Genomic DNA, 26,352 nt, shown 5'->3' on the forward strand with positions numbered 1-26,352 from the left:
AAAAATTTTGTTAGTAATGCTATGCAAATTTCATCTAAACAACAACAACAACGTTGGTCATACAAACACAATCAACTAACATATCGTTACACAACATCAGTGAACATTCAATTTAACATTATTTGTGAGATTAACTTACTATAAAAACACACATTTTGATAGAGCTATTTTTGCCTACCCCTCTCAACATCAGGTACACTTCTTTGCTCAGGGGATGGGAAGTCGAACAACCAACTAATTACTTAATGCTGACACTGGAGGCCACTCAACAATAATTAACTGAACAAAAATATGGACATTTTGGATTAGGATTTAAAAAAAAAAGAAAAAAGAGAGAGAGTTACTACAATCTTCAAACATTAAATTTAGTTGTGATATGGAAACACAACACTTCAGACCAATATTAATTAGGAAACTAAACAATTTTTAATACATCCAGTCAAAACATCCAGGAACTGCATGTTCATACTTTGTTATTACGTTTGGCACTGTTTATTGAATTATTTGTAAAGTATTCAAACTCTCAATTGCATGCTCTTTTTTGATATCTCTCCATTTATTTGGGATCTCACCCTGATCTTTGAATTTTTTATTGTAGCGATTTTCCAGATCTTTCTTGAACTTGCACACAAACCATTTCCAGTATGGCAGCTCAGAGGTATCATATGTGATGCTCCACTTTGCATAAACTCCTCCTGCTCTTCTGTATTCTTTATATGGAAACCACTCATTTGATGCACAAAATCTTTTACCACTTGACACTAAAGTGGTGCAAATATCAGCACTGAGATTCTCTGTTTGATGGTAATGCCAACCTTTGATTCCATCCACTCGATGGAAGCGAACATTGTGATCTCCAGGATGATCTTCGGTGGTGTTGGTGCAGACGGCTGTACAGAATGGACACTGAACCCAACAGCACTGACAGAAGTGATTAATCAGAAGTTCATCTGGCCTGAACTTGAGGTCCAGCTTTTCATCAAATGATTTTATGTTAAACTCTTCACTGATGTCAGTCATTATAGCAGGAAGTTCTTTTCTTATCACATCTTCTAGGAGGTTGAAATCATCAACATCATCGTGTTTGACTCCACAGAGGTCTTTTTCAGAGAAGATCAGCACACCCGAGAGCTTCTCTGTGAAACCCTTCAACCACAAACCAACATCTCCACTGTTCTCTTGAACATGTTCAGTAGATTTGCTTGCTGCTTCCATGATCTCCTGCTGCATGACTTCAATGTTCTTCTTCATCCTGGGTAAAACACTGACAAAATATTTAGCAGTGATAAACCGACTGACTTCATCTCTGATGAAACTCTTGAAGTGATCTCTGGGATTATGAATGTAGTTCATGTATTTGGAAAAATCCTCCTGCTCTGCCAGTGTCTTCAGGATGTATATTTCCAGATTTGATCTGTTTCCATTCAGTGATTCACAGTCTGTTTGAATGACACCTGATAAATCTCTGGCAGTTTTCTTGTAGACACTTTGCTTAACAGGCTCTCTGAGTTTCTGACAGATGATCTCACCAAAAATAACAGCTGATGCAGCTCCATGGAGCTGTTTCTGGAAAACACTATAGTATTCTTCTCTCTTCTTCTCAACATATATGACAGGATCATTGGCTTCCCTGAACAGTCTGTGTTGGTCAGTGATTATCTTGTTGGATCTCTTAGAGATGGACAGAACCAAATCCATGAAGAATTCATTCTTGAACACATAGTGCACGTATGCTTCCTGGTGTTCGGTTTCTCTTGCCTTGATGTAATCAGTGAGTTGTTGAATGCAGCTTTTGTTGTAGCCCATCTTTGAAATGTTAAATGACTGAATCATTTTGTCTGTCTGCAGAGAAACATCTGTGACAAATGATCTTATATGGGCTTCGTCCTCTTTAGATAAAATGTACCAAAACTTCTCTTTAGCTGATCTGTAAACATTTGTGAAAGCTCCGGTAATTCCACTGGATTTCTTTACCTTCACATAATCAGAAAAACTATGTACTTTGAAAATATCCTTGCTCTCCCCCCAGTGGTCTACAGGAGCACTTTTATAGATGTCACTGAGGAGGATTTTTACATCTGTCAATAGGTCAATGTCTTTGATTGTAGGAGTGTCTCTGACTATGTTTTTCACACACCGTTTCCAAAACAAATCAAACTCTTTCTTCACTGTTTCTTCATCAGTTGTTCTGTCTCTGAGTTTTAAGGCAAGTTCTTTGCTCTTTTCCAAGAGAGTGTTTTCATGATGTGTCCTCTGAGCATCAATTTGTTTCCTCAGGTCTCGCTGCTGAACAACCTCATTTAATTTCCTCTTTGTTTCTTTCACAATGTTTTCCTGAACATCTTTGATTTTGGTTTCAAATGACATTTTCCACTGAATCAGTAAATCTGCATCTGTGTCTTTTTCAAAGAACTCTGACATTGATTTTTCAACTTCTTCACTTGTCTTCTTCAGTTCTTTCTGAAGATCACTTTCCTTGAACTCATCAATTGCTTCATTTTCTATTTTGTTGTGTAACTCGTTCTCCGTTTCCATCATGGCTCTGCGAAGACTCCAGGACCATTTGCTGTATTCTGTCTCAAGTTTCCTGTAAGCTGAGATCTCCAGAGAATTTCTAAAGCTGAAGACAAATCGTTCCTTCAGTAAAGCTTCCCAGAGATCTTTGATACGATCTTTCAAGTGTGTCAGCCTCATTCCATGTGTTTTTGAGGCATGAGACATAATAGTATTCTTCAGTTCTTGAATGTTCTCACAGTAGTTTGGGTTTGGTGGTGCCATCGGTGGGCTGCCTTCCCAAAGCTGAGCAAAATACTTCACATCTTTCTGAATATCAAATCTAATGATATCACTGAAACGTTCTGCGTCACAGACTTCATCTTTAGCAGCGAGTTTTGTCATCTCGTCCAGTTTCTCTTGCAGTCGTCTCCTTCCCTCCATGTTTTTCTCTCCAGCTGTGATGTCTGAAACATTCTGATGCACAAACACACAGCTCGGATTTAGTCGAACCTTCTTCATCCTCAGGATGGCCTGAACAACAATCTGAAGAATGTCCTGCATCTCAGAAGGGTTTTCTCCAAAGATGTTGATCAGTGTCAGATTTCCAAGACCAACAACAAATGTGGCAAGTTCATTGTCATGATGTCTTGTTGACCTTCCAGCCAGTTCTAGAGCACGAAGCCCCTCGGTATCAACAACAAGAATATAGTCAAAGGTGAGCATTGTTTTCATCTCATCTGACACTTTGACCAGCTGCATGAAAGCTCCTCTGGTGCACCTGCCAGCGCTGACAGCAAACTGGAGTCCAAACATGGCGTTGAGCATGGTGGATTTTCCAGAGCTCTGGATCCCTAAAACTGACAGCACAAAAACTCTCTGGTCTCCCAGTTTCTGGATAAGTTGATCTAGAACAGCAGAGACCCAGATCACAGGAACATGAGCAGCATCTCCATCCATCAGCTCCAGTGGAAATCCAGAGATCATCATCCCTGCGGCAAGACTCGGGAGAATAGAAAAGTCAGACTGCAGGTCTTTCTTGTTTTTCTTCACAGATGAACATGATTCATAGATTTGACCGATCTCCCTCATGATGTGCTCCAATCCAAAGGCTGCAGCTTGAAGTTCCTCAGATATTCTCTCAAGGTCAGCTTGTTCAGCTTTGAGATGTTCAGATTTGTCTTGGCTCTCTTTCAGTTTTAACACTGTTGACCACTTTTCATCATATTTGTGATGCAGAGCGTAAAGATCATCTGATATATGTTCATCAAGCAAGATTCCAAGCCATTTGAGGAAAAAAATCTTGTTGGCAGAATCTGAATTCATTTCTTTAATAAAGAGCTTCACAAATTTACTGACAACAGATTCATGCTGCTCTAAACGGATTTTGCTCATTTCTGTTTGTTTTCTACTAATTTCAATTTCTGTTATATCTGCTTGAGGTCGATGTAGTTCTTTGTTCTTCTGACTCCACTGATGCCACAGTTTCCCCTGATGAGGCAGAAATGACTCTTTGACCTTTGTCAGGTCTTTCTTCTCCAGTAAATTAATCATCTGCTGTGCTACTACTCTTCCTCCCCTGCAGCCATCTTCATCTTCCTCATCTACTCTGATGTCTGGGAGTTTGGACACATCTTCAAGTCTGAAAGCAGAAGATGATTCTGAGAGACAATCATTTATAGTTTTTCTGAGTTCTTCAGATACATCTGACTGATTACGGTCTTTCAAACCAATTTGGTATTTCCCTTTCTTCATCTCAGTTACAGTACATTCATCTTCGGTAAAAAGGCAAATAAGTGGCTTTGCATTCTTGTATAGGTTTTGAATTGTTGTTGTATGTCTATTATTCCTTTCCAGTCGAGGCAGAAGAACAACATTGACTGTGGCCATTTCAGTGAGGATCTGCAGCTGTTTCTCATGGTCTCCTGCATCACCATGAAGATTACAGAATGCAACACAGTTAGCAAATTTATCTGTGTTTTTCCCGGAGGGGCAGAACCAGGCGATTTCCACCACTCCATCCATCAGGATTCTGGTACTGCTGCTGCCTGGGCAGTTCCTGTGGAAGAACGTGTTGTGTTTCTCATTGATCAGACTGTTCATCAGATGAGACTTGGATGAAGACACAGAGCCAAACCTGAAGAAAAAAACCATTGGAGTTTGTGCCTTGTAGATCGGCTGGATTAGACTGATAATCTCATTGCTGGTGTTTCTCATTTTCCAACTCTTGTTGATTTGTCTGAATGTCCAGAGAGGAAACTCAATCTGCTGAATGAATGGATCAGGAACAAGCATAGGCAGAGCATACTGACACTGGGACAGTTTAGTCACTATCAGCTGCTTAAGGAAACCATCAGCACAATGAAACACGGCCATCTGAACATCCATCGGGTCAATTCGCTCAGAGTGTCTTGTTTCTTTGTTAGACAAATATATTGCTTTGAAAATATCGCTCTCATCTTCAGGTGATTCATTGTCTCTTTGTTGTGTGTGATTTTCCTCATTGTTCTCTTTAGTTTTAATGCATCTTGCGCTGTAGTCCATCATCAGTAGCTTTTGTAGGTAACTCATAATCAACTCCTCTTCTGCACAAGACTCAAGGAACTGTAATGAATTTGCCTTTATCTGAAGAACATCTGCTGCTCTTAGTTTGTTGTTGCGCCTGTCTTCAAGATGAAGTCTGTGATATAGATGCTCTATTTTTTCTCTTTCAGGCTTTTCTCGTTGTAGATGTTGATCTGGTCTGAATTTGGTTGCTCCAACATCTTCGTTTTCTCCCTGTTTTATAAAAAATAGATTTATTTTATTAAATGGTAAATATAATGTGGCAACAATGTGTAAAACAATTGGTATATGTTTATGTGGAAGGTCCAGTGAAGTTCTTCCTGCCTATATGTAGTTGGTGAGTCTGTTCATCAACTGCCCTATCAGTTGAAAGAACTTACAGTTGAACCTGGCAAAGACTGAGCTTCTTGTCTTCCCTGCCACTCCAACTCTGCAGCATGAGTTCTCAATCCAGCTAGGCTCTTCTAAAATTTCCCCATCAACTTCGGTCAGAAATCTTGGTGTAGCCTTTGATGACTTGCTGAACTTCAAAGGCCATATTACAAAGACTGCTCAATCTTGCAGGTTTGCATTGCGCAACATCAGAAACAATAGGCCCTTTCTAACTGAGCATGCTGCATAACTTCTTGTCCAGGCCCTTGTAATTTCTAGCCTGGAATACTGCAATGCTCTTCTGGCTGGACTTCCATCATCCACAATCAAAACCCTACAAATGATTTAGAATGCAGCGGCATGACTGGTCTTCAAAGAAGCCAAAAGAGCCCATGTTACACCTCTCTTTATCTTACAGGTTGCGGCTCGCATCAAGTTCAAGACATTAATTCTTGCATATAGAACAACCACAGGTTCTGCACTCACCTACTTCCACTCACTATTATGAATCTACATCCCCTCCAGAAATCTGAGATCTTCTAGTGAGCAATGCCTCTTGGCTCAAAATCACTTTCCAGAACATTTTTGTTCACCATTCCTGGTTGGTGGAATGATCTTCCCACCATATCCGGTATGCTGAATCCCTGACAATTTTCAAGCAACAGCTGAAAACACATCTCTTTCAAAACTACTTGGCTTCATCTCTCTTTTATTTCTTCTTTTTCTAGCTTGTACTTATTTGAACAATGTCTAAAATGTGTTATTTCAAGAACTTCCTATGTCTGTTTGACTCTTTAAGAAGAATCATTTTATGTATCCCCCAATTGTAAGTCGCTTTGGATAAAAGCGTCTGCAAAATGACTAAATATAAATGTCTATAGTGTATGAAAATGTCCAATATTGTTATATTTCCCTTTTTTGTGATACTACATATTCTTTTCAGCGATTTACAGCGATATCGTTGACTTGATTGCAAATGATTGCACAGATACTATCTGAACTGAACTGAACTGAGCTGGATGATGACATCACTGAATTCAATGACGAACTGCCTTTAACTATCATTTTGTATTTTTGACACACTGTTTTCCTAATTAATGTTGTTCAGTTGCTTTGACACATATAAATGCACTATATGAATAAAAATTACTTGACATGACTTTTCCAAAAGCTGGTATTTGCTATTTGCAGGGCGATATTTTGTGATAAGATCTGCTGTTCTGCTCAGAAGGTGTAAAAATCACAGCTACAGGTGTATCTCAATAAATTTGAATGTCATGGAAAAGTTTATTTATATTAGTAAAACAACTCAAATTGTGAAACTTTTATTAACTTTATTAATTAAATTCAATGCACACAAACAGAAGTAGTTTAAGTTGTCGATTCTCTTAATTGTGATGGTTTTGGCTTACTTTTAACAAAAAACAACCGATTCACTTGATCAAATTAGAACATGGTGACATGTCAATCAGCTAATCAACTCAAAACACCTGCAAAGGTTTCCAGAGCCTTCAAAATGGTCTTTCAGTTTGGTTCACTAGGCTACACAATCATGGGGAAGACTGCTGATCTGACAGTTGTCCAGAAGACAATCATTGACACCCTTCACAAGGAGGGCAAGACACAAACATGCATTGCCAAAGAAGCTGGCTGTTCAAAGAGAGCTGTATCCAAGCATGTTAACAGAAAGTTGAGTGGAAGGAAAAAGTATGGAAGAAAAAGTTGCCCAGCCAACCGAGAGAACGGCAGCCTAATGAGGATTGTCAAGCAAAATCAATTCAAGAATATGAGTTAACTTCACAAGGAATGGACTGTGGCTGGGGTCAAGGCATCAAGAGCCACCACACACTGACGTGTCAAGGAAGTTGGCAACAGATGTCGTATTCCTCTTGTTAAGCAACTCCTGAACCACAGACAACATTAAAGGTGTCTTACCTGGGCTAAGGAGAAGAAGAACTGGACTGTTGCCCAGTGGTCCAAAGTCCTTTTTTCAGATGACAACAAGTTTTGTATTTCATTTGGAAACCAAGGTCCTAGAGTCTGGTGGAAGGACCAGAAGTCCAGTTTTAGGTTTCCTAAAAAGTCACTGCACCTGTTTACCAATAATTTTTGGAGCACTTCATGCTTGCTTCTGCTGACCAGCTATTTGAAGATGCTGTTTTCATTTTCCAGCAGGATTTGGCACCTGCCCACACTGCCAAGTTGGTTAAATGACCATGGTGTTGGTGTGCTTGACTGACCAGCAAACTCACCAAAACTGAAACTCTTCTTCCAGAGAGAATCTATAGAATATTGTCAAGAGGAAAATGAGAAACTAGAGACCAAACAATGCAGATGAGCTGAAGGCCACTGTCAAAGAAACCTGGGCTTCCAAACCACCTCAGCAGTGTCACAAACTGATCACCTCCATGCCACGCTGAATTGAGGCAGTAATTCATGCAAAAGGTGCCCCTACCATGTATTGAGTGCATGTAAAATAAATGAAAATATTTTCCAGAAGGTCAACAATTCACAAATATTTTTTTTAATTGCCATATGAAGTATTCTAATTTGTAGAGATGAATTGGTGGCTTTATGTTATATGTGAGCCAAAATCATCACAATTAAATGAACCAAAGACTTATACTACTTCAGTCTGTGTGCTTACTGTGTGTTATTAAATGTATTCAAATATATAAAATATTAGAAAATAAAAAGGGAAAATAATATATTACAATATATCACAATATATTTTAAGAAATATATTGGTAAATATATTTTCCTTTCGTAAGGGCATGGACGAAGTAAAAAACAAAACAAAACAAAAAACAATTTGGAGTATTTCTATGCCAAGAGTATTTCTACTCTGTGTTTGTTTCTGAGAGTTGTATTTATTTATTTATTTTTTTAAAGAACACAGCGTTATGTAAACAGTGGATAAAGTTTATTTTTCCGGGGCAGAGTTTCACAAGTGTGTTTGTTGACAAATATTTTATAAACAAGGCCCATGCTGTTTTAACACATTGTTTAATACTGAAAGATGGAGCAGTCCGAGCATTAAAAGAGCTCGTTCATGATTCAGAACTGCAGAGGATAAGTGAAACGGCATCAAATGCCGGTTTTGTTGCCATTCAGCATTAAAGTGCTGTGCAGTAGTGAAGAGGACTCCTAAGTTACTAAGACCGAATCTAAACTTTCTTAAAATGGCTGTTACCAGCAATCTACCTCGGAATATAAACATTTTAGAAACATTTGATGATAATGCGTTTTTAAAAAGGTATCACCTATGGTTTGGAGGTTATCTCTTAGACCTTTGATGTGCTAAAGAGTAAAGTGCGTTCAACTGAATTCAATTTCCGTTTTGTCCGTGTATAAAAAAGATTAGTATACCGCGGCCGCTCTCCAGTTAAGCCCTCCTCGTGTGAAGAAGAGTGTAAAGACCATCGACTCTACTGTGCGACTCCACCGGACAGGGAACCCGGCAGGGAACATAAGTATTGTTTTGATTAATCCAAGATGGCAGTACTGTGTTTGTCTTGTCTGATCTGTTGATCTATAGTCTTCTTTTGATTTGTTTACATGTTGAGAGTTTTATTCCAAGAAGGCGTTTAAAATCTGGGCTCTTTTTCGAACTGAGTCTGGATTAAGTTAGATTTGTTGTAACGGACTTTGAGCTACCTACAATCTGCTTTGTGTTGGGTGAAGCGTGCTTACTTGTTAACGTTACTCCACTTTGGGTCGTCACCTACCTCGCTTTCGCTTTGGGAAGCGTTTGCGTTAAACGACGGTGAATCGGACGGTTGGCTGTCCGGTTTTGCGCTGGGTGAAGCGTGCTTACCTGTTGCACAATTCCGGCTTGACATCTCATCACCACGTTGTTGCTTTGGAAAGCATCGGCGTTAAACAACAGCACGGAAAAGCACGGCATCTACTTGAAGAACATAGATCATCTTGGCGGTGGGGATTAGGCCTATAGCTGTTAAGGTCGGTCATGTTTCTTGCCTTATCTAAACTCTTCAGCTGCTGATTGCCCGTAAACAAGACTCATATTTTCATTATCGCTCTGCTCCTTGCCCTTTAGTCGGGGTCGTGGAGCTGTCCGAGCGAGCTTAATTTGTCTCGGATTTAGTCTGAACGATTTTGGTTTCAAACGCTGGTAATATGAAGGTGTTGCTTTTCTGCACGGTAATCTTCATGCTTGGACTATGGGACTTACCAACAAAAACGGAAGAAAAAGCGATTCATTTGTTGCGTCTCCATATGCTTCTTCCATCCAAATGTACGGACATTATTTTTATATTCCGGTCTGTTAGTAATTCCGTGTTAATGGACACAAGGACAAAGAACTCACTCATCTTTACTCTCATCCCTAAGATCTCTCTATCGGACTCTCGAAGTGATCAATGTAGTACAACATCAAAAAATGTAAGGCAGCGATATCTGATAATGTTGCTGCTTTTGTTGGCCGGTATTAATCCAAATCCTGGTCCAGTGGGAGTTGTTTTAACTCCTTTAGATTTTTCAAATAGAACAGGCCTTGGCATTGTACATCTAAATGTTCATAGCCTGTTGCCAAAATTAGATCAAGTACAAATATGGGCCAAGACGACTAAAGCAGATGTTTTGGTTATCTCTGAGACGTGGCTTAAAAAATCAATCTCAAGCCATGATATAGCTTTAGAAGGGTATAATGTGTTTCGAGTTGATCGTAAAAGTAAAGGGGGTGGAGTTGCAATGTACATTAAATCAAACTATCATGCAACTGTTCTTAAATCAGTCTCTCTCCCTAAACAGTTTGACTTATTGGCTATCGACCTGGAATATGGAAAGGATTGTCATCTATGTATAGTAGATTGTTATAGACCACCAGCAGCTATCAGTGATGCTCTCACCTCACTGTCAGCTGTCCTAACTGACCTACTTTCTAAAGATCTTTTATTATTGGGTGACTTGAATTGGAACTGGCTGACCTCAAATTCAAATCAGTTCAAAGCATATTGTGATTTTGTGAACTTTACTCAACTCATTGATTCACCAACACGGCCAAATCATAAGAACTCAAGCAAGTCCACTTTATTAGATCTTATACTAACAAATAAACCCCATAAATACACCTATTCAGGGGTTTTCCCTGATGATGTCAGTGATCATTGCACTATAGCGGTTATAAGAAATTGTAAAATTCCCAAAGTAAAACCTAGAATTATTATAAAAAGGAACTTTAAATTGTTTGATATTCAGGGGTTTCTGCATGAGTTGTTTACATCTGACTGGGACAGACTGTTTTTATTACCTGATGTGTCCATTGCATGGCAGTATTTTCACATTTTATTCTTGAAGATTGTGAATAGACATGCACCTGTTAGGATTTTTAGAGTAAAAGGCCGCGAAAATCCATGGTTTTCAAATGAATTATCTGAACTCCTTCATGAAAGAAATTTGGCTTGGGCCATTGCGAGGAATTCAGATACAGAAAGAGACTGGGTAGCATTTAGAGTATTGAGAAACAAATGCACAGCTCTTGTACGCAGATCTAAATCTGACTATTATCTAAAAGAAACCTCACAAAATCTGAATAATCCTATAAAATTTTGGAAAGCCATCAAATCACTTTCTCCCTCCACGTTATCGAATGATTTTCCTAACCAAATTTAAGTAAAATATAGTCTCATTAATAATAAGACGGATATGGTAAATATTTTAAATAAGCACTTTATTTCTTCAAGTTCTATTTTCAAAGAAATCCCTATGAGCGTTATACCAAATCCATCTTTTCTGAGAGAAGATAGTCCGACCTTTAATTTTTCTCCAATTTCAAGAAGTGAGGTTTTAAAAGGTCTAATAAATTTAGACATCAAGAAGTCTGCAGGGCCTGATGAAATTGAGCCATATTTTTTTAAATTAGCTGCCGAGATCATTGCTGGCCCATTAGCTTATATTTTTAATTTATCGTTGGAACAGAATATTATTCCTGATGTTTGGAAATCTGCTTTGGTTGTACCCCTGTTGAAAGGTGGTGATCCAACCATTTTAAATAATTATAGACCGATTTCGAAGCTATCAGCTGTGGCTAAAATTTTAGAATCTATTGTTACCGAACAGCTAAAGGAATTTTTTATTAACAATAGCATTTTATCTAGGTTTCAGTCCGGTTTCAGAAAAAAACCATAGTACAGTAACTGCTACTATGAAAGTTTTAAATGACATTACCTGCGCCCTAGATACTGGAAGATCTTGTGCTGCAATGTTTATTGATTTGACCAAAGCTTTTGATACGGTGAATCATGGTATTCTTTTGTCGCGTTTAGATTGTATCGGTCTTTCTGAAACCGCATTAGGTTGGATTAGGAACTATTTAAAGAATAGGTGTCAAAGAGTGCAAATTAAGGGGTCTCTTTCTGATAAGCTCACCATTGAATCTGGTGTGCCACAGGGGTCCATTTTGGGTCCCCTGTTGTTTACATTATATATTAACAATCTTGGTGATAATCTATCAGACGCAAGTATTCATTTATATGCCGACGATACCATTATTTACTGTTTTGCATCTTCTATTGACAATTGCATTTTAAAGTTGCAGAAAGCATTTGAATTAGTTCAGCATAACCTATTTTCTTTAAAATTAGTCCTGAATGATAAGAAAACTAAATACATGTTCTTTTCTAGGAAACACAAGTCTGATTCTTCTCCCACACCTCTTTACACTCTGCAAGGTAACATTATAGAACTGGTCTCCTCTTACAAATATCTAGGGTTTGTGTTGGAAGAGGACTTCTCATTTAAGTTACATGTTAAACAACTGTTGTCTAAGTTAAGGTTGCAGCTGGGGTTTTATTTACGGAATAGTGCATGTTTTTCACAGTCAGCCAGGAGAAAGTTGGTGGAATCTACCTTCTTACCTATCTTAGATTATGGAGATGTTTTTTACAGAAATACCACTAAAGCTCTCTTACAATCATTAGATTCTGTTTATCACTCTGCTCTAAGATTTATAACTTGCACAAAATATCACACTCATCATTGTGCACTGTATGAAATGGTAGGTTGGCCTTCACTTCATATAAGAATGTACAAGCACTGGCTCGTACTTGTGTATAAGGCATTAGTTGGCCAGCTTCCTCAATATATGAATAGTCAATTAACTTTTAATAGTCAAGGGTATAATCTACGTTCAAGTAGATATATTCTTTTAAATGTTCCTTTAATGAAGACAGAGTTTGGAAAAACTGCTTTTATTTATAGCGCATCAGCTGCTTGGAATGAGATCCAAAGATCATTGAAACTTGATGTACTTATTTCAATTAATGAGTTCAAGTTATATCTCAACCAAATATTCAAATCTGTCTGTACTTGCTCTTAACGTTTAATCTTGCTTTATTGCTGTATATGTGTGTGTTGTGTAACTTGTTTTATGTAGTTATGTATATTGTGTGCTGCTACCTTGGCCAGGGCTCACTTGTAAATGAGATATTTATCTCAATGTGATTATTTCCCTGGTTAAATAAAGGTTTAAGAAAATAAAAATAAAATATTTTTCCTTCTCCTTGTTTCATTTCTGTTTCAGTTGTTTTTTGTTTATAACCACTTCTTAATATGTGTTTCCAGATCCCTACTATCACTACCACTCGCAAACCACGCATCACACAATGTAGACAGCGCAATCTTAACAACCTGCACACTTTGCCTATGTCTGCTAATACACTACTTTCTTTTTCTATTGGTCTCTGGAATTGCCAGTCTGCTGTAAATATACTTCTATTATTAGTCATTCAAAGCTTAATCTCATGGCCCTAATAGAGACCTGGATCAAACCAGAGGATACTGCTACACCTGCAGCACTCTCCAATAATTTCTCATTTTCCCACTCCCCCCGTTTGACTGAAGGGGTGGAGAACTGGTCTGCTCATCTCTAATATTTGCAAATGTAATAATTTAACATATTTAGGGTATCAACAGCTCCTTTGAATCTCATTCAGTTACTGTTACCTACCCTCTTAAAATACATTTTGTAGTTTTCTATCGACTCCCAGGAACACTAAGTTAATTCTTGGATGAATTAGATGTGTTGCTCTCAAAGTTTCCTGAGGATGCTATGCTTGGAGATTTCAACATCCACCTAAATAAACCTCTGTTTGCTGATTTCCAAACTCTGCTTGCCTCTTTTGATCTCAACCGAGTGTCAACTACTGCTACTCACAAATCAGGCAACCAACTGGACCTTATTTACACGCAACACTGCTCTACTGATCATGTTCTGGTTACTCCACTGCACACGTCGGATCACTTCCTCCCCACTCTTAACCGCAACATGGTCCATGATGACACATCACTTACCCCTACACTTGTCATCTTTCGATGTAACCTACCCACACTTTCACCCTCCCGGCTATCTGCAATGGTTTCATCTTCACTTTCTTCCCCTAAACTGTTTGCATCTTTGGATGCTAACAGTGCTACTCATACTTTCTGCTCTACTCTTACATCTTGTTTAGACACTGTTTGCCCCTTATCATCCAGGCCAGCCCGTAACACCCCTTCTACCCCTTGGTTATCTGATGTTCTACGCGAACACCGTTCTAAGCTTAGAGCTGCTCAAAGGGTGTGGCGCAAATTCAAAAATACTACTGACCTTAATGTGTATCAGTCATTCCTATATTCCTTCTCTGCTAATGTTTCCACTGCTAAAATGGCATACTACCATAACAAAAATAACAATTCGTCTAACTCTCGCATGCTTTTTAAAACATTTTCCTCACTTCTTTGCCACATTTTTCAATAATAAAATTAAAAACAGCAGTGCATAATTTTCCACACCACAATCAGTTAAGATCATATAACCAGAAAACATACACTCATTTACCTCTTTCTCTTCACTCTCTGAGGCAGAAGTCTCGGAACTCATCCTTTCTAATCACCCTACTACTTGCTCGCTTGATCAGATAGGTCCTTTAAAGTATCTTGGAGAGGTGAGCTGTCCAAGTCACAACATCTAACTACTGGGGTGCCTCAGGGCTCAGTTCTTGGACCACTTCTCTTCTCTGTCTACATGGCATCATTAGGTTCTGTCATTCAGAAACATGGCTTTTCATACCACTGCTATGCTGATGACCCTCAACTCTAACTCTCATTCCATCCTGATGATCTGACGGTAGCTATTCACATCTCAGCTTGTCTAACAGACATTTCTTGCTGGATGATGGACCATCACCTTCAACTCAACCTTGCCAAGACAGAACTGCTTGTGATTCCAGCAAACCCATCATTTTCATCACAAGTTCACCAATAAGTTAGGCACATCAACCATAACTCCTTCAAAAACAGCTAGAAGCCTTGGAGTTATGATTGATGATCAGCTGACTTTCTCAGACCACATTGTTAAAACTGTCAGATCCTGCAGATTTGTTTTATTCAACATCAAGAAGATCAAGCCCTTTCTTTCGGAACATGCTGCACAACTCCTTGCTCAAGCTCTTGTTCTGTCCAAGCTGGACTATTGCAATGCTCTCTTGGCAGGTCTTCCAGCCAGTTCTATCAAACCTTTACAATTAATCCAGAACGCGGCAGCAAGATAAATTTTTAATGAGCCGAAAAGAATACAACTCACACCTCTGTTTATCAATTTGCACTGGCTTTCTATAGCTGCTCGCATAAAATTCAAGGCATTGATGTTTGCCTACAAAATTACCACTGGCTCTGCACCCAATTACCTAAATTTGTTACTTCAGACTTATGTGCCTCTAGAAGCTTGCGTTCTGCAAGTGAACATCGCTTGATTGTGCCATCCCAAAGAAGCACAAAGTCACTTTTATGAACTTTTAAATTAAATGTTCTCTCCTGGTGGAATGACCTCCCCAACTCAATCCAAGCAGCTGACACCTTAGCCATCTTCAAGAATCGGCTTAAAACACATCTCTTCCATCTTTATTTGACCCTCTAACTTTAAAACTCACTATTCTAATTCTATTCTTTCTAATCTTTTTTGTATTCTATTTTCTTTTAATTTGTCATGCAATTATGTGTGTGTGTGTGTGTAAAGACCTCTAACACTAGCTTGCTCTATTCTTTTTTTATTCTATCTGTTTTCTTTTCATTTATCATATTATTTAAAATCCCATGCTACGTGTACTGTGTTAACCTAACTGAGACTTGTTATAGCACTTATATTTCATTGCTCTTTTTGTTGTTTTTGATTTCTTCCACTGTCCTCATTTGTAAGTCGCTTTGGATAAAAGCGTCTGCTAAATTGATAAATGTAAATGTAAATAAATCTCACCTCCCAATTTATGATTATATCCTAAATATAAAGCTGTTCTCACATCCAATTTGGGTTTTTTATGTTTACATGTCTTACACGGGTAAGACGTGGCCTAATAGTTAGAGATTTAGACTTGTAAACCAAAAGTTGCAGATTTGAGTCTCAGGTCTGGCAGGGATTGTAGATGGGGGGAGTAAATATCCAGCAATCTCTCCACCCTCAATACCACAACTGAGGCGAGACCCTCGAGCAAGGCACTGAACCCTCAACTACTCCCCGGGTACTGCAGCATTGGCTGCTGTGTGTGTGTGAGTGTGTTAAATGCAGAGAACAAATTCCGAGTATGGGTCACCATTCTTGGCCAAATTTCTCTTCATTATCAGAAAACTGTGAATGATGCTAAAAGAAATTATATCTCTGAAATTATTTTGTCAAACTTAAACAAGCCTTATGTTTTAAGACTACCAATTCAGTTCTTAATGTACCGCAAATGGTCTGTATTGATGCCTCCTCTGCTGTTTGTGAAAATTTTCTTCACTTTTTTACTGATAAAGTTATGTCCACCAGGGCTCATGTCTCATCTCCTTCTTATGATCATTCAGGCTCTGTCCTCTACTCTCCTGACTTTGACAAGTTTGAGCCTGTGAGTATTCCATCAGTATTCCAAGAGATTGTTTGTCAACTGAAGCCCTCAGGTTCTCCATTTGAGGCTGTCCCTCCTCAACTTGTTAAGGAGTGTTTTCCCACTGTAGGGACATGTGTTCTTATAGTTATTAATAGCTGTCAGTCATCAGGTGTGGTCTCTGAAAATTTTAAACATGCAGTAGTCCAACCTCTGATTAAAAAACATTTTCTGGATACTACAGATCTGGCCAATTTTAGACTTATTTCCGAGCAACCTTTCTTTCAAAAGTCCTTGAAATAGTCATTGCCTATCTGAAAGATCACAATATTCTTGAAGTTTTCCATTCTGATTTTAAAACTCTATACAGTACAGAATCTGCACTTCTAAAAGTTTTTAATGATATCGTTTTAGCTACTGATGCTGTTGATTGTGTAATTCTGGTGATTCTTGATTCAACTGCTGTGTTTGACACTGGGGACCATGAAATCATAATTTTTCATCTGGAGCAGTGTGTGAGCTTCGAGGCCATAATGCTCCAATGGTTAAGGTCCTGTTTAAAAAGACAGACTTTCTGTGTTAGTGTCACAAACCAGGACTAAGGCAGAGGATTTAGTGCAAGTGAACAGCTTATTTACAAGTGAAATGAGTGACAATGATAAGATGAGGATGAATGGAATCAATCCATTCCAATCAGTCCAATCCAGTAATTGTTTACCTTTTCTCCTTACAATGGCATAACCTGGACATTTAAGTGATTTTTATTTTTTAACCTGTTAGCAAGCCCTCCCCCATTATTGGACTCACAGCTAAAAGTGCCCTACCTTACTTTTGTAACACTTTCTTACTTCAGTGCGTTACACAATTGTGTGTCTTTTTGAAAGAAGACCCTTTGGGATTTACTTTTTATCAACCAGATTTGATAATGCTCAAAAATATACAAAGTTATAAACACTAAAGTCCCTTGATTTTTTTTTTATTTGATATAAAAATACATGAAATCAGTCCTGGAGCAATCTAGCAATCTAAATTAAAATTTAAATATTAAATTAAATGTATGCATCTAGCAGACACTTTTATCCAAAGCGACTTACAGTGCATTCAGGCTATAAATTTTTACCTATCATGTGTTCCCGGGGAAATCGAACCCCCAACCTTTCGCCTGATAAGGCAGTGCTCTACCAATTGAGCAACAGGAACACTACTTTAACATTTTTAACATTACTTTAGAAAAGTAATGGGTTGAAAGTCACATGTCTCATGGGTTTCTATTTCAAATCTTATGAAGATATCATGAAAAATTTGATTCCTGCAATCATTTTTCTGAGACTATGTCTAGATCCCCGAACCCCCCAAATATAAAAAAATATTTAAGAATTAAGATCCATATTACAATGTTATTGCTTCGTTGGACTAAACATGCTCCATGAGATGTTGTCGGACCCTTACCTTTCTAACTAAACCTGGATGTACAGCTTTTGGATGTAAATTATTACGACGAATCTGGTATGTACTGTGTTTTCATTCTTCATGTTTTTATGTGTACTGCTTACACAAATGTAGCAAATACAGTCTTTATAAGCTTTCCATTGAAAACAGTGATCTGTTGTCGATGCTTGAGGCTTAGACCTTTATTAGGGATGTTAGATTACCAGTTTGACTATAAATCATGATAAAATTCCTCATGGTTAGTGTTTCATCTTGTTATTATCATTAAATTACCGCAATTTGAACAAATAGAGATAAATGAATACTGTTCAGCATAAAGCACAGTTTTCAGTAACAGTCTCAGGTGCGCACAGCAGAGGAGTTTTGTCTTGAGTCAAAACAGGTTGGAAAAGCTGGGAGGTTGTAAAAGAGTGCTAAGGGAATTATTAAGTTACTAAAATCCTATTTGAAACTTATTAAGTTGGCTTGAGAAAGCCAACTTACTGAAATCCTATTTAAACTTATTATTATTCTTCTTCTTTTTCTTCTTCTTCTTCTTCTTCTTCTTATTTTTCTGGCCGAAAATTTTTTGGACACTAACTCCTCCTAGACCGTTCAAGCTACATACTCCAAACTCGGGTCAGACCTTCATACTGTTCTGACTTGGTGTGCTATATCTTTTCAGACTGGTTTGAGTTACGGTTTTCTTAAAAATTAATATTAAAATTCATAAAAATGCCCATAGACTTTCATTGACAGGATGTTCAGATGACCCAAGCTCCAAATCCAGTTAGACTCAATCAAGCTTTGATGCTAATCAATTTAAACTCATTCAAACTCATCTAATCTATCTATCTATCTATCTGACTATATCTATCTATCTATCTATCTATCTATCTATCTATCTATCTATCTATCTCTGACTATTTCTATCTATCTATCTATCTATCTATCTATCTATCTATCTATCTATCTATCTATCTATCTATCTATCTATCTATCCTAATAGCATGCTAAAATCATGCTAGCAACATGCTAGTCGCATGCTACTCATGCTAGAAAAATGCTAACAACATGTTAATCATGCAAAAAGCATGCTAGCAACATGCTAATCAAACTAGCAACTTGCTAGTCGCATGCTAGTAATGCTAGAAACAAGCTAGCAAAATGCTAGCAACATGTTAATCATGGTAAAATCATGCTTACAACATGCTAGTCACATGCTAGTCATGCTAGAAACATGCTAGCAACATGCTAATCATGCTAGCAACATGCTAGTCGCATGCTAATCATGCTAGAAAAATGATAACAACATGCTAGTCGCATGCTAATAATGCTAAAAACATGCTAGCAAAATGCTAATCATGCTAGAGAAATGGTAGCGACATGCTAACAACATGCTAATCATGCAATAAACATGCTAGCAACATGTTAAGATTGCTAAAATAATGCTAGCAACATGCTAGTCGCATGCTAATCATGCTATAAACATTCTAGCAAAATACTAATCATGCTAGTCGAATGCTAATCATGATAGAAACATGATAGCAACATGCTAATCATGCTAAAATCATACTAGCAACATGCTAGTCGCATGCTAATCATGCTAGAAACATGCTAGCAACATGCTAATCATGCTGAAATAATGCTAACAAAATGCTAGTCGCATGCTAGTCATGCTAGCAACAATGCTAATAATGTTAACAACATGCTAGCGACATGCTACTAACTTGCTAATCATGCTAGCAACATGGCTAGTCACTTGCTAATTATGTTAACGACATGCTAGCAACATGTTAATCATGCAAGAAACATGGTAATCATGCTAGGAACTTGTTAGTCGCATACTAATCATGCTAGAAACATGCTAGAGACATGCTAGTAACTTCCTAATCATGCTAGCAACATGGCTAGTCACTTGCTAATTATGCTAGCGACATGCTAGATACCTTGCTAATCATGCTAAGTACATGCTAGTCACTTGCTAATCATGCTAGCAACATGCTAGCAACTTTGCTAATCATGCTAATGACATGGTAGTCTTAACTTGCTTGTTATGCTAGCAATATGTTAATCACTGTCTTTTTTAAACTTCTTAAACTTTTAAATCTTTTTAAACTTTTCACATTTTCAAACTTTTCAAACTTTCTGGTCAGGCTTTCTCAAGCCAACTTAAAGTTTGTCTTGACGAAAAAAAAACTTACTGAAATCCTATTTAAACTTCTTCTTCTTCTTCTTTTTCTGGCCGGAAAATTTTTGGACACTAACTCCTCCTAGACCGTTCAAGCTACATACTCCAAACTCGGGTCAGACCTTCATACTGTTCTGACTTGGTGTGCTATATCTTTTCAGACTGGTTTGATTTACGGTTTTCTTAAAAATTAATATTAAAAATCATAAAAATGCCCATAGACTTTCATTGACAGGATTTTCAGATGACCCAAGCTCCAAATCCCATTAGACTCAATCAAGCTTTGATGCTAATCAATTTAAACTCATTCAAACTCATCTAATCTATCTATCTATCTATCTATCTATCTGACTATTTCTATCTATCTATATATCTATCATAGATCATAAATCATGGTAAACTATGATAAATCATGCTAGAATCAGTAAATCATACTTGAACATGGTAAATCGTGGTATACTATAGTAAATCATGGTAAACTATGGTAAATCGTGGTATACTATAGTAAATCATGGTAAACTATGGTAAATCATGGTAAACTATGCTAAATCATGCTAGAATCAGTAAATCATACTTGAACATGGTAAATCATGGTATACTATAGTAAATCATGGCAAACTATATCATGGTAAACTACGGTAAATCATGGTAAACTATGGTAAATCATACTAGAATCAGTAAATCATACTTGAACATGGCAAATCATGGTATACTATAGTAAATAATGGTAAACTATGGTAAATCGTGGTAAACTATGATAAACTATGGTAAATCATGCTAGAATCATAGTAAATCATACTTGAACATGGTAAATCATGGTATACTATAGTAAATAATGGTAAACTATGGTAAATCATGGTAAACTATAGTAAATCGTGGTAAATCATGGTAAACTATGGTAAATCATGCTAGAATCAATAAATCATACTTGAACATGGTAAATCGTGGTATACTATAGTAAATCATGGTAAACTACGGTAAATCGTGGTAAATCATGGTAAACTATGCTAAATCATGCTAGAATCAGTAAATCATACTTGAACATGGTAAATCGTGGCATACTATAGTAAATAATGGTAAACTATGGTAAATCGTGGTAAACTATGGTAAACTATACTTGAACATGGTAAATTGTGGTATACTATAGTACATTGTGGTAAACTATGGTAAATCATGGTAAACTATGATAAATCATGCTAGAATCAGTAAATCATACTTGAACATGGTAAATCGTGGTATACTATAGTAAATCATGGTAAACTATGGTAAATCGTGGTAAATAATGGTAAACTATGGTAAATCATGGTAAACTATGATAAATCATGCTAGAATTAATAAATCATACTTGAACATGGTAAATCGTGGCATACTATAGTAAATAATGGTAAACTATGGTAAATCGTGGTAAACTATGGTAAACTATACTTGAACATGGTAAATTGTGGTATACTATAGTACATTGTGGTAAACTATGGTAAATCATGGTAAACTATGATAAATCATGCTAGAATCAGTAAATCATACTTGAACATGGTAAATCGTGGTATACTATAGTAAATCATGGTAAACTATGGTAAATCGTGGTAAATAATGGTAAACTATGGTAAATCATGGTAAACTATGATAAATCATGCTAGAATTAATAAATCATACTTGAACATGGTAAATCGTGGTTTACTATAGTAAATCATGGTAAACTATGGTAAATCGTGGTAAATCATGGTAAACTATGCAAAATCATGCTAGAATCAGTAAATCATACTTGAATATGGTAAATCATGGTATACTATAGTAAATCATGGTAAACTATGTTAAATCGTGGTAAATCATGGTAAACTATGGTAAATCGTGGTAAACTATGATAAATCATACTAGAATCAGTAAATCATACTTGAACATGGTAACTCATGGTATACTATAGTAAATCATGGTAAACTATGGTAAATATTGGTAAATAATGGTAAACTATGGTAAATCTTGGTAAACTATTGTAAATCATGCTAGAATCATAGTAAATCATACTTGAACATGGTAAATCGTGGTATACTATAGTAAATAGTGGTAAACTATGGTAAATCGTGGTAAATCATGGTAAACTATGGTAAATCATGCTAAACTATGGTAAATCATGCTAGAATCAGTAAATTATACTTGAACATGGCAAATCGTGGTATACTATAGTAAATCATGGTAAACTATAGTAAATCGTGGTAAATCATGGTAAACTATGGTAAATCATGCTAGAATCAATAAATCATACTTGAACATGGTAATTCGTGGTATACTATAGTAAATCATGGTAAACTACGGTAAATCGTGGTAAATCATGGTAAACTATGCTAAATCATGCTAGAATCAGTATATCATACTTGAACATGGTAAATCATGGTATACTATAGCAACATGCTATTCATGCTAGAAACATGCTAGCAACATGCTAGTCGAATAGTAATAATGCTAGAAACATGCTAACAACACGCTAATCATGCAAAAAACGTGCTAACAAAATGCTAGTCACATGCTAATCATGCTAGAAACATGCTAGCAACATGTTAACAACATGCTAATCATGCTAGAAACATGCTAGCAACATGCTAGTCGCATGTTAATCATTCTAGAAACATGCTAGCAACATGCTAATCATGTTAGAAACATGCTAGCAACAATGCTAGTCGCATGCTAGTCATGCTAGAAAATTGGTAGCAACATGATAATCATGCTAGCAAGATGCTAGTCGCATGTTAGTCATGCTACAAACATGCTAACAACATGCTATTTGCATGTTAATCATGCTAATGATATAGTAGTCACTTGCTTGTAATGCTAACAATATGTTAATCACTGTCTTTTTTAAACTTCTTAAACTTAAATCTTTTTAAACTTTTTAAACTTTTTCAACTTTTCACATTTTCAAACTTTTCAAACTTTCTAAACTTTTCAAAGTTTCTGGTCAGGCTTTCTCAAGCCAACTTAAAGTTTGTCTTGACAAACTTTTTTATCTAGTTCAAATTAATATATGAATTAATTTATTATATGAATGTACCTCTGAAGGTTTAGACTGTCTTCAGAAACGATTTGATGGCATTTTGTTTTAATCTTTGCTCAGTCCTCTATTCAAACGTAAGTGCCCTGTGAAGTGGACATCACAGGATATTCCGCCCTTGATTCCAATTTGACGCAAACGTACTGTAGGCTATATGTTCCATTCAAAGGGCATTGAAGTGTGCATGACAGAGTATGTGAGCGGAGCGACGTGATTTTGTCTAGAGCTATGAGCGGATTTTCTGAAATTCAGAGTGTTGAGGTTTTCACTTGGTCTGAGAATGCTCCGCTTCCCGCTACTTGTGTTTTATGATACATATGCCTAAAACACCAATGTCTTTCTTGGCTTGTCGCGAGGTTTGGGCCAGGTTAGTACTTTTGAAATTTTTCAGTAATTATCTAATAAAAAAAGTAAATGCCCAATCTCAGAATCTAAGCAGGTTTGGGCTAGGTTAGTACTTGGATGAGAGACCGCCTGGGAATACCAGGTGCTGTAAGCTTTTGGAATTTTTAGTTAATCTAAAAATTTTGCAAAGAAAAAAGTAAATGCCCGATCTCAGAATCTAAGCAGGTTTTGGCCTGGTTAGTACTTTTGGAAATTTTCACTAATTGTCTAATAATCTTGCAAAAAAAAAAAAAAAACGAGTCAATGCCCGATCTCTGAAACTAAGCAGGTTTGGGCCAGGTTAGTACTTTTGGAATTTTTCATTAATTATCTAATAATTTCAGGGAAGTCGTGGCCTAATGGTTAGAGAGTCAGACTCCCAATCGAAAGATTGTGAGTTCGAGTCCCGGGCCGGCAGGAATCAATGTCAAAGCCCGATCTCAGAATCTAAGCAGGATTGGGCCAGGTTAGTACTTTTGTAATTTTTCAGTAATTATCTAACCATTTTGCAAAAAAAAAAAAAATCTCAAGAAGTTGAATTTCAGAGGAACACTGCAAACACTGAACCAAGCTATTTTAATGCTGAGCCAGCAGCTCATTGGCTGCAAATTCAAACAGAGACCAGTCAGCCTGTGCCATGTATTTAAAAATTTTTATAGGCCAACCAAGGATGATTTTAAATGTGCTTTATAAATAAAACTTGATTAGATTTGATTTGATTTAACAATGTGATAGCTACCATATTGCATTCTGCAAATACCTTTTCTGAGACATTTGATTTAGAATCTTTAGCCATTTGCTCAGGGATGTTGTTTCCTGTTTTACCCTTCTCTGTGTCTACATGTGAACCTGAAAAAGAGAAAACAGCATTAGTCTTACACTGTAAATTATGAACATTAAAGATGATTCAATTGTTATGGGGTTGATCCAAAAAAATAAAAAATAAAATAAAAAAGGCTGTCATAACAATCCCTTGGTCAAAATCAAACAGTTCTTTCTTTCATGGAACAGAAAGGGAGACTTTAGGAAGAATATCAGCGAATGACAGGCTCTTAATCTAATAGTTTATCCCTTAGTTCTCTCCAATGCTGGGTATTGTGTTAACATTGTAGTTTGATTTGTTTTTATCATTATTTTTCCAGTATTCTCTTGATATTTTTGAAAAGCTTTTAAAGACTATTTGAGTGAATCTCCTTTATTGTGTTTGCTCACCAGCAGTACCTAACACAGCGTTGGCAAAATATGTGAATAGTGACTGAGCCTGTGTTCCATTTCGAAAGCTACAATTGAGGCTGCGTTGCTCAGCGCATTGGGAAACGTCTTACTTGTGACCAGCTGTGAATAATAGTGTTGAGACATGCTATGTTGGTCTCGTACTCAGTGTTGTGCGCTTGCTTAGACCTTTGTTGTGCTAAACAGTAAAGTGCATTCAAGCGCTAGCCAAGACAGTGTAAAGAAATACCCTTTGTGAGAAGCGGTTAAATCAGTGGCAGTTAAAAGCATATCGTAAGTGCATTTATTTCTTGTCTCATAAGTGTTTAGCGCACTTGTCATTGCTAGGAAACACTTGTTTGTTTACTGTGTTGAGATGTGCTGTGTTTGGTCTCGTACTCTATCGCATACATTGTCAGTGTTGTGCGTTTAATTAGACCTTTGTTGTGATAAACAGTAAAGTGCGTTCAGCTGAATTCAATTTCCGTTTTGTCGGGTATAAAAAAAGATTAGTATACTGCGGCAGCGGTCACGGCAGCCCTCCAGTTAAGCCCTCCTCGTGTGAAGACCGAAGAGTGTATAGACCATCGACTCTACCGTGCGACTCCACCAGGCAGGAAATATAAGTATTGTTTTGATTAATCTCTTTTTCCTTCTACTTGTTTCATTTCTGTTTCAGTTGTTTTTTTGTTTATAACCACTTCTTACTATGTGTTTCCAGATCCCTACTATCACTACCACTCGCAAACCACGCATCACACAATGTAGGCAGCGCAATCGTAACAATCTGAACACTTTGCCTATGTCTGCTAATACACGACTTTCTTTTTCTATTGGTCTCTGGAATTGCCAGTCTGCTGTAAACAAAGCCGATTTTATTACTTCTATTATTAGTCATTCAAAGCTTAATCTCATGGCCCTAACAGAGACCTGGATCAAACCAGAGGACACTGCTACACCTCCAGCACTCTCCAATAATTTCTCATTTTCCCACTCCCCCCGTTTGACTGGAAGAGGTGGAGGTACTGGTCTGCTCATCTCTATTGATTGGAAATGTAATTCTTTACCATCTTTGGGTATCAACAGCTCCTTTGAATCTCATTCAGTTACTGTTACCTACCCTCTTAAAATACATTTTGTAGATGTCAATCGACCCCCAGGACCACTGTTTAAGTTTTTGGATGAATTAGATGTGTTGCTCTCTAAGTTTCCTGAGGATGGTACTCCCCTAGTTATGCTTGGAGATTTCAACATACACCTAGATAAACCTCTGTATGCTGATTTCCACACTCTGCTTGCCTCTTTTGATCTCAACCGAGTGTCAACTGCTGCTACTCACAAATCAGGCAACCTACTGGACCTTATTTACATGTGACACTGCTCTACTGATCATGTTCTGGTTACTCAACTGCACACATTGGATCACTTCCTCCTCACTCTTAACCTCAACATGTTCCCTGACACATCACTTACCCTTCCACATGTCATCTTTCGATGTAACCTACGCACACTTCCACTCTCCCGGCTATTTGCAATGGTTTAATCTTCACTTCCTTCTCCTAAACTGTTCGCATCTTTGGATGCTCCACTCTTACAAATTGTTAAGACACTGTTTGCCCCTATCTTCCAGCCCAGCCCGTAACACCCCTTCTGCCCCTTCGTTATCTGATGTTCTACGCGAACACTTTTCTAAGCTTAGAGCTGTCAAAAATACGACTGACCTTAATGTGTATCAGTCACTCCTATTTTCCTTCTATGCTAATGTCTCCACTGCTAAAATAACATACTATCATAACAAAATTAACAAT

The 26,352-nt window shown here is 37.2% G+C and overlaps 1 protein-coding gene across 1 annotated transcript; it reads right to left on the reverse strand.

Annotated features, from left to right (window-relative positions):
* Positions 1-24,691, reverse strand: LOC128020349 (interferon-induced very large GTPase 1). The gene is made up of 3 exons (XM_052607179.1): positions 24,658-24,691; positions 24,093-24,181; positions 1-5,271 (listed from the first exon to the last, which is right to left on the reverse strand). Exons 1-3 carry the CDS (start codon positions 24,689-24,691, stop codon positions 493-495), a joined length of 4,902 nt encoding a protein of 1,633 aa, XP_052463139.1. The 3' UTR covers positions 1-492.
* Positions 24,692-26,352: the final 1,661 nt, after the last annotated feature.

This window comes from Carassius gibelio, chromosome A9, assembly GCF_023724105.1.
Source record: "Carassius gibelio isolate Cgi1373 ecotype wild population from Czech Republic chromosome A9, carGib1.2-hapl.c, whole genome shotgun sequence".
Taxonomy (NCBI): Eukaryota; Metazoa; Chordata; class Actinopteri; order Cypriniformes; family Cyprinidae; genus Carassius; species Carassius gibelio.

Excerpts from the sequence above, each read along its gene's own strand:
- LOC128020349 (XM_052607179.1), bottom strand. The coding sequence starts at position 24,691 with ATGTCTCAACACTATTATTCACAGCTGGTCACAA. Across the intron at positions 24,182-24,657 it reads TTATTCACAGCTGGTCACAA|GTTCACATGTAGACACAGAG; the intron begins GTAAGACGTTTC and ends TCTCTTTTTCAG. Across the intron at positions 5,272-24,092 it reads AATCAAATGTCTCAGAAAAG|GGAGAAAACGAAGATGTTGG; the intron begins GTATTTGCAGAA and ends TTTATAAAACAG.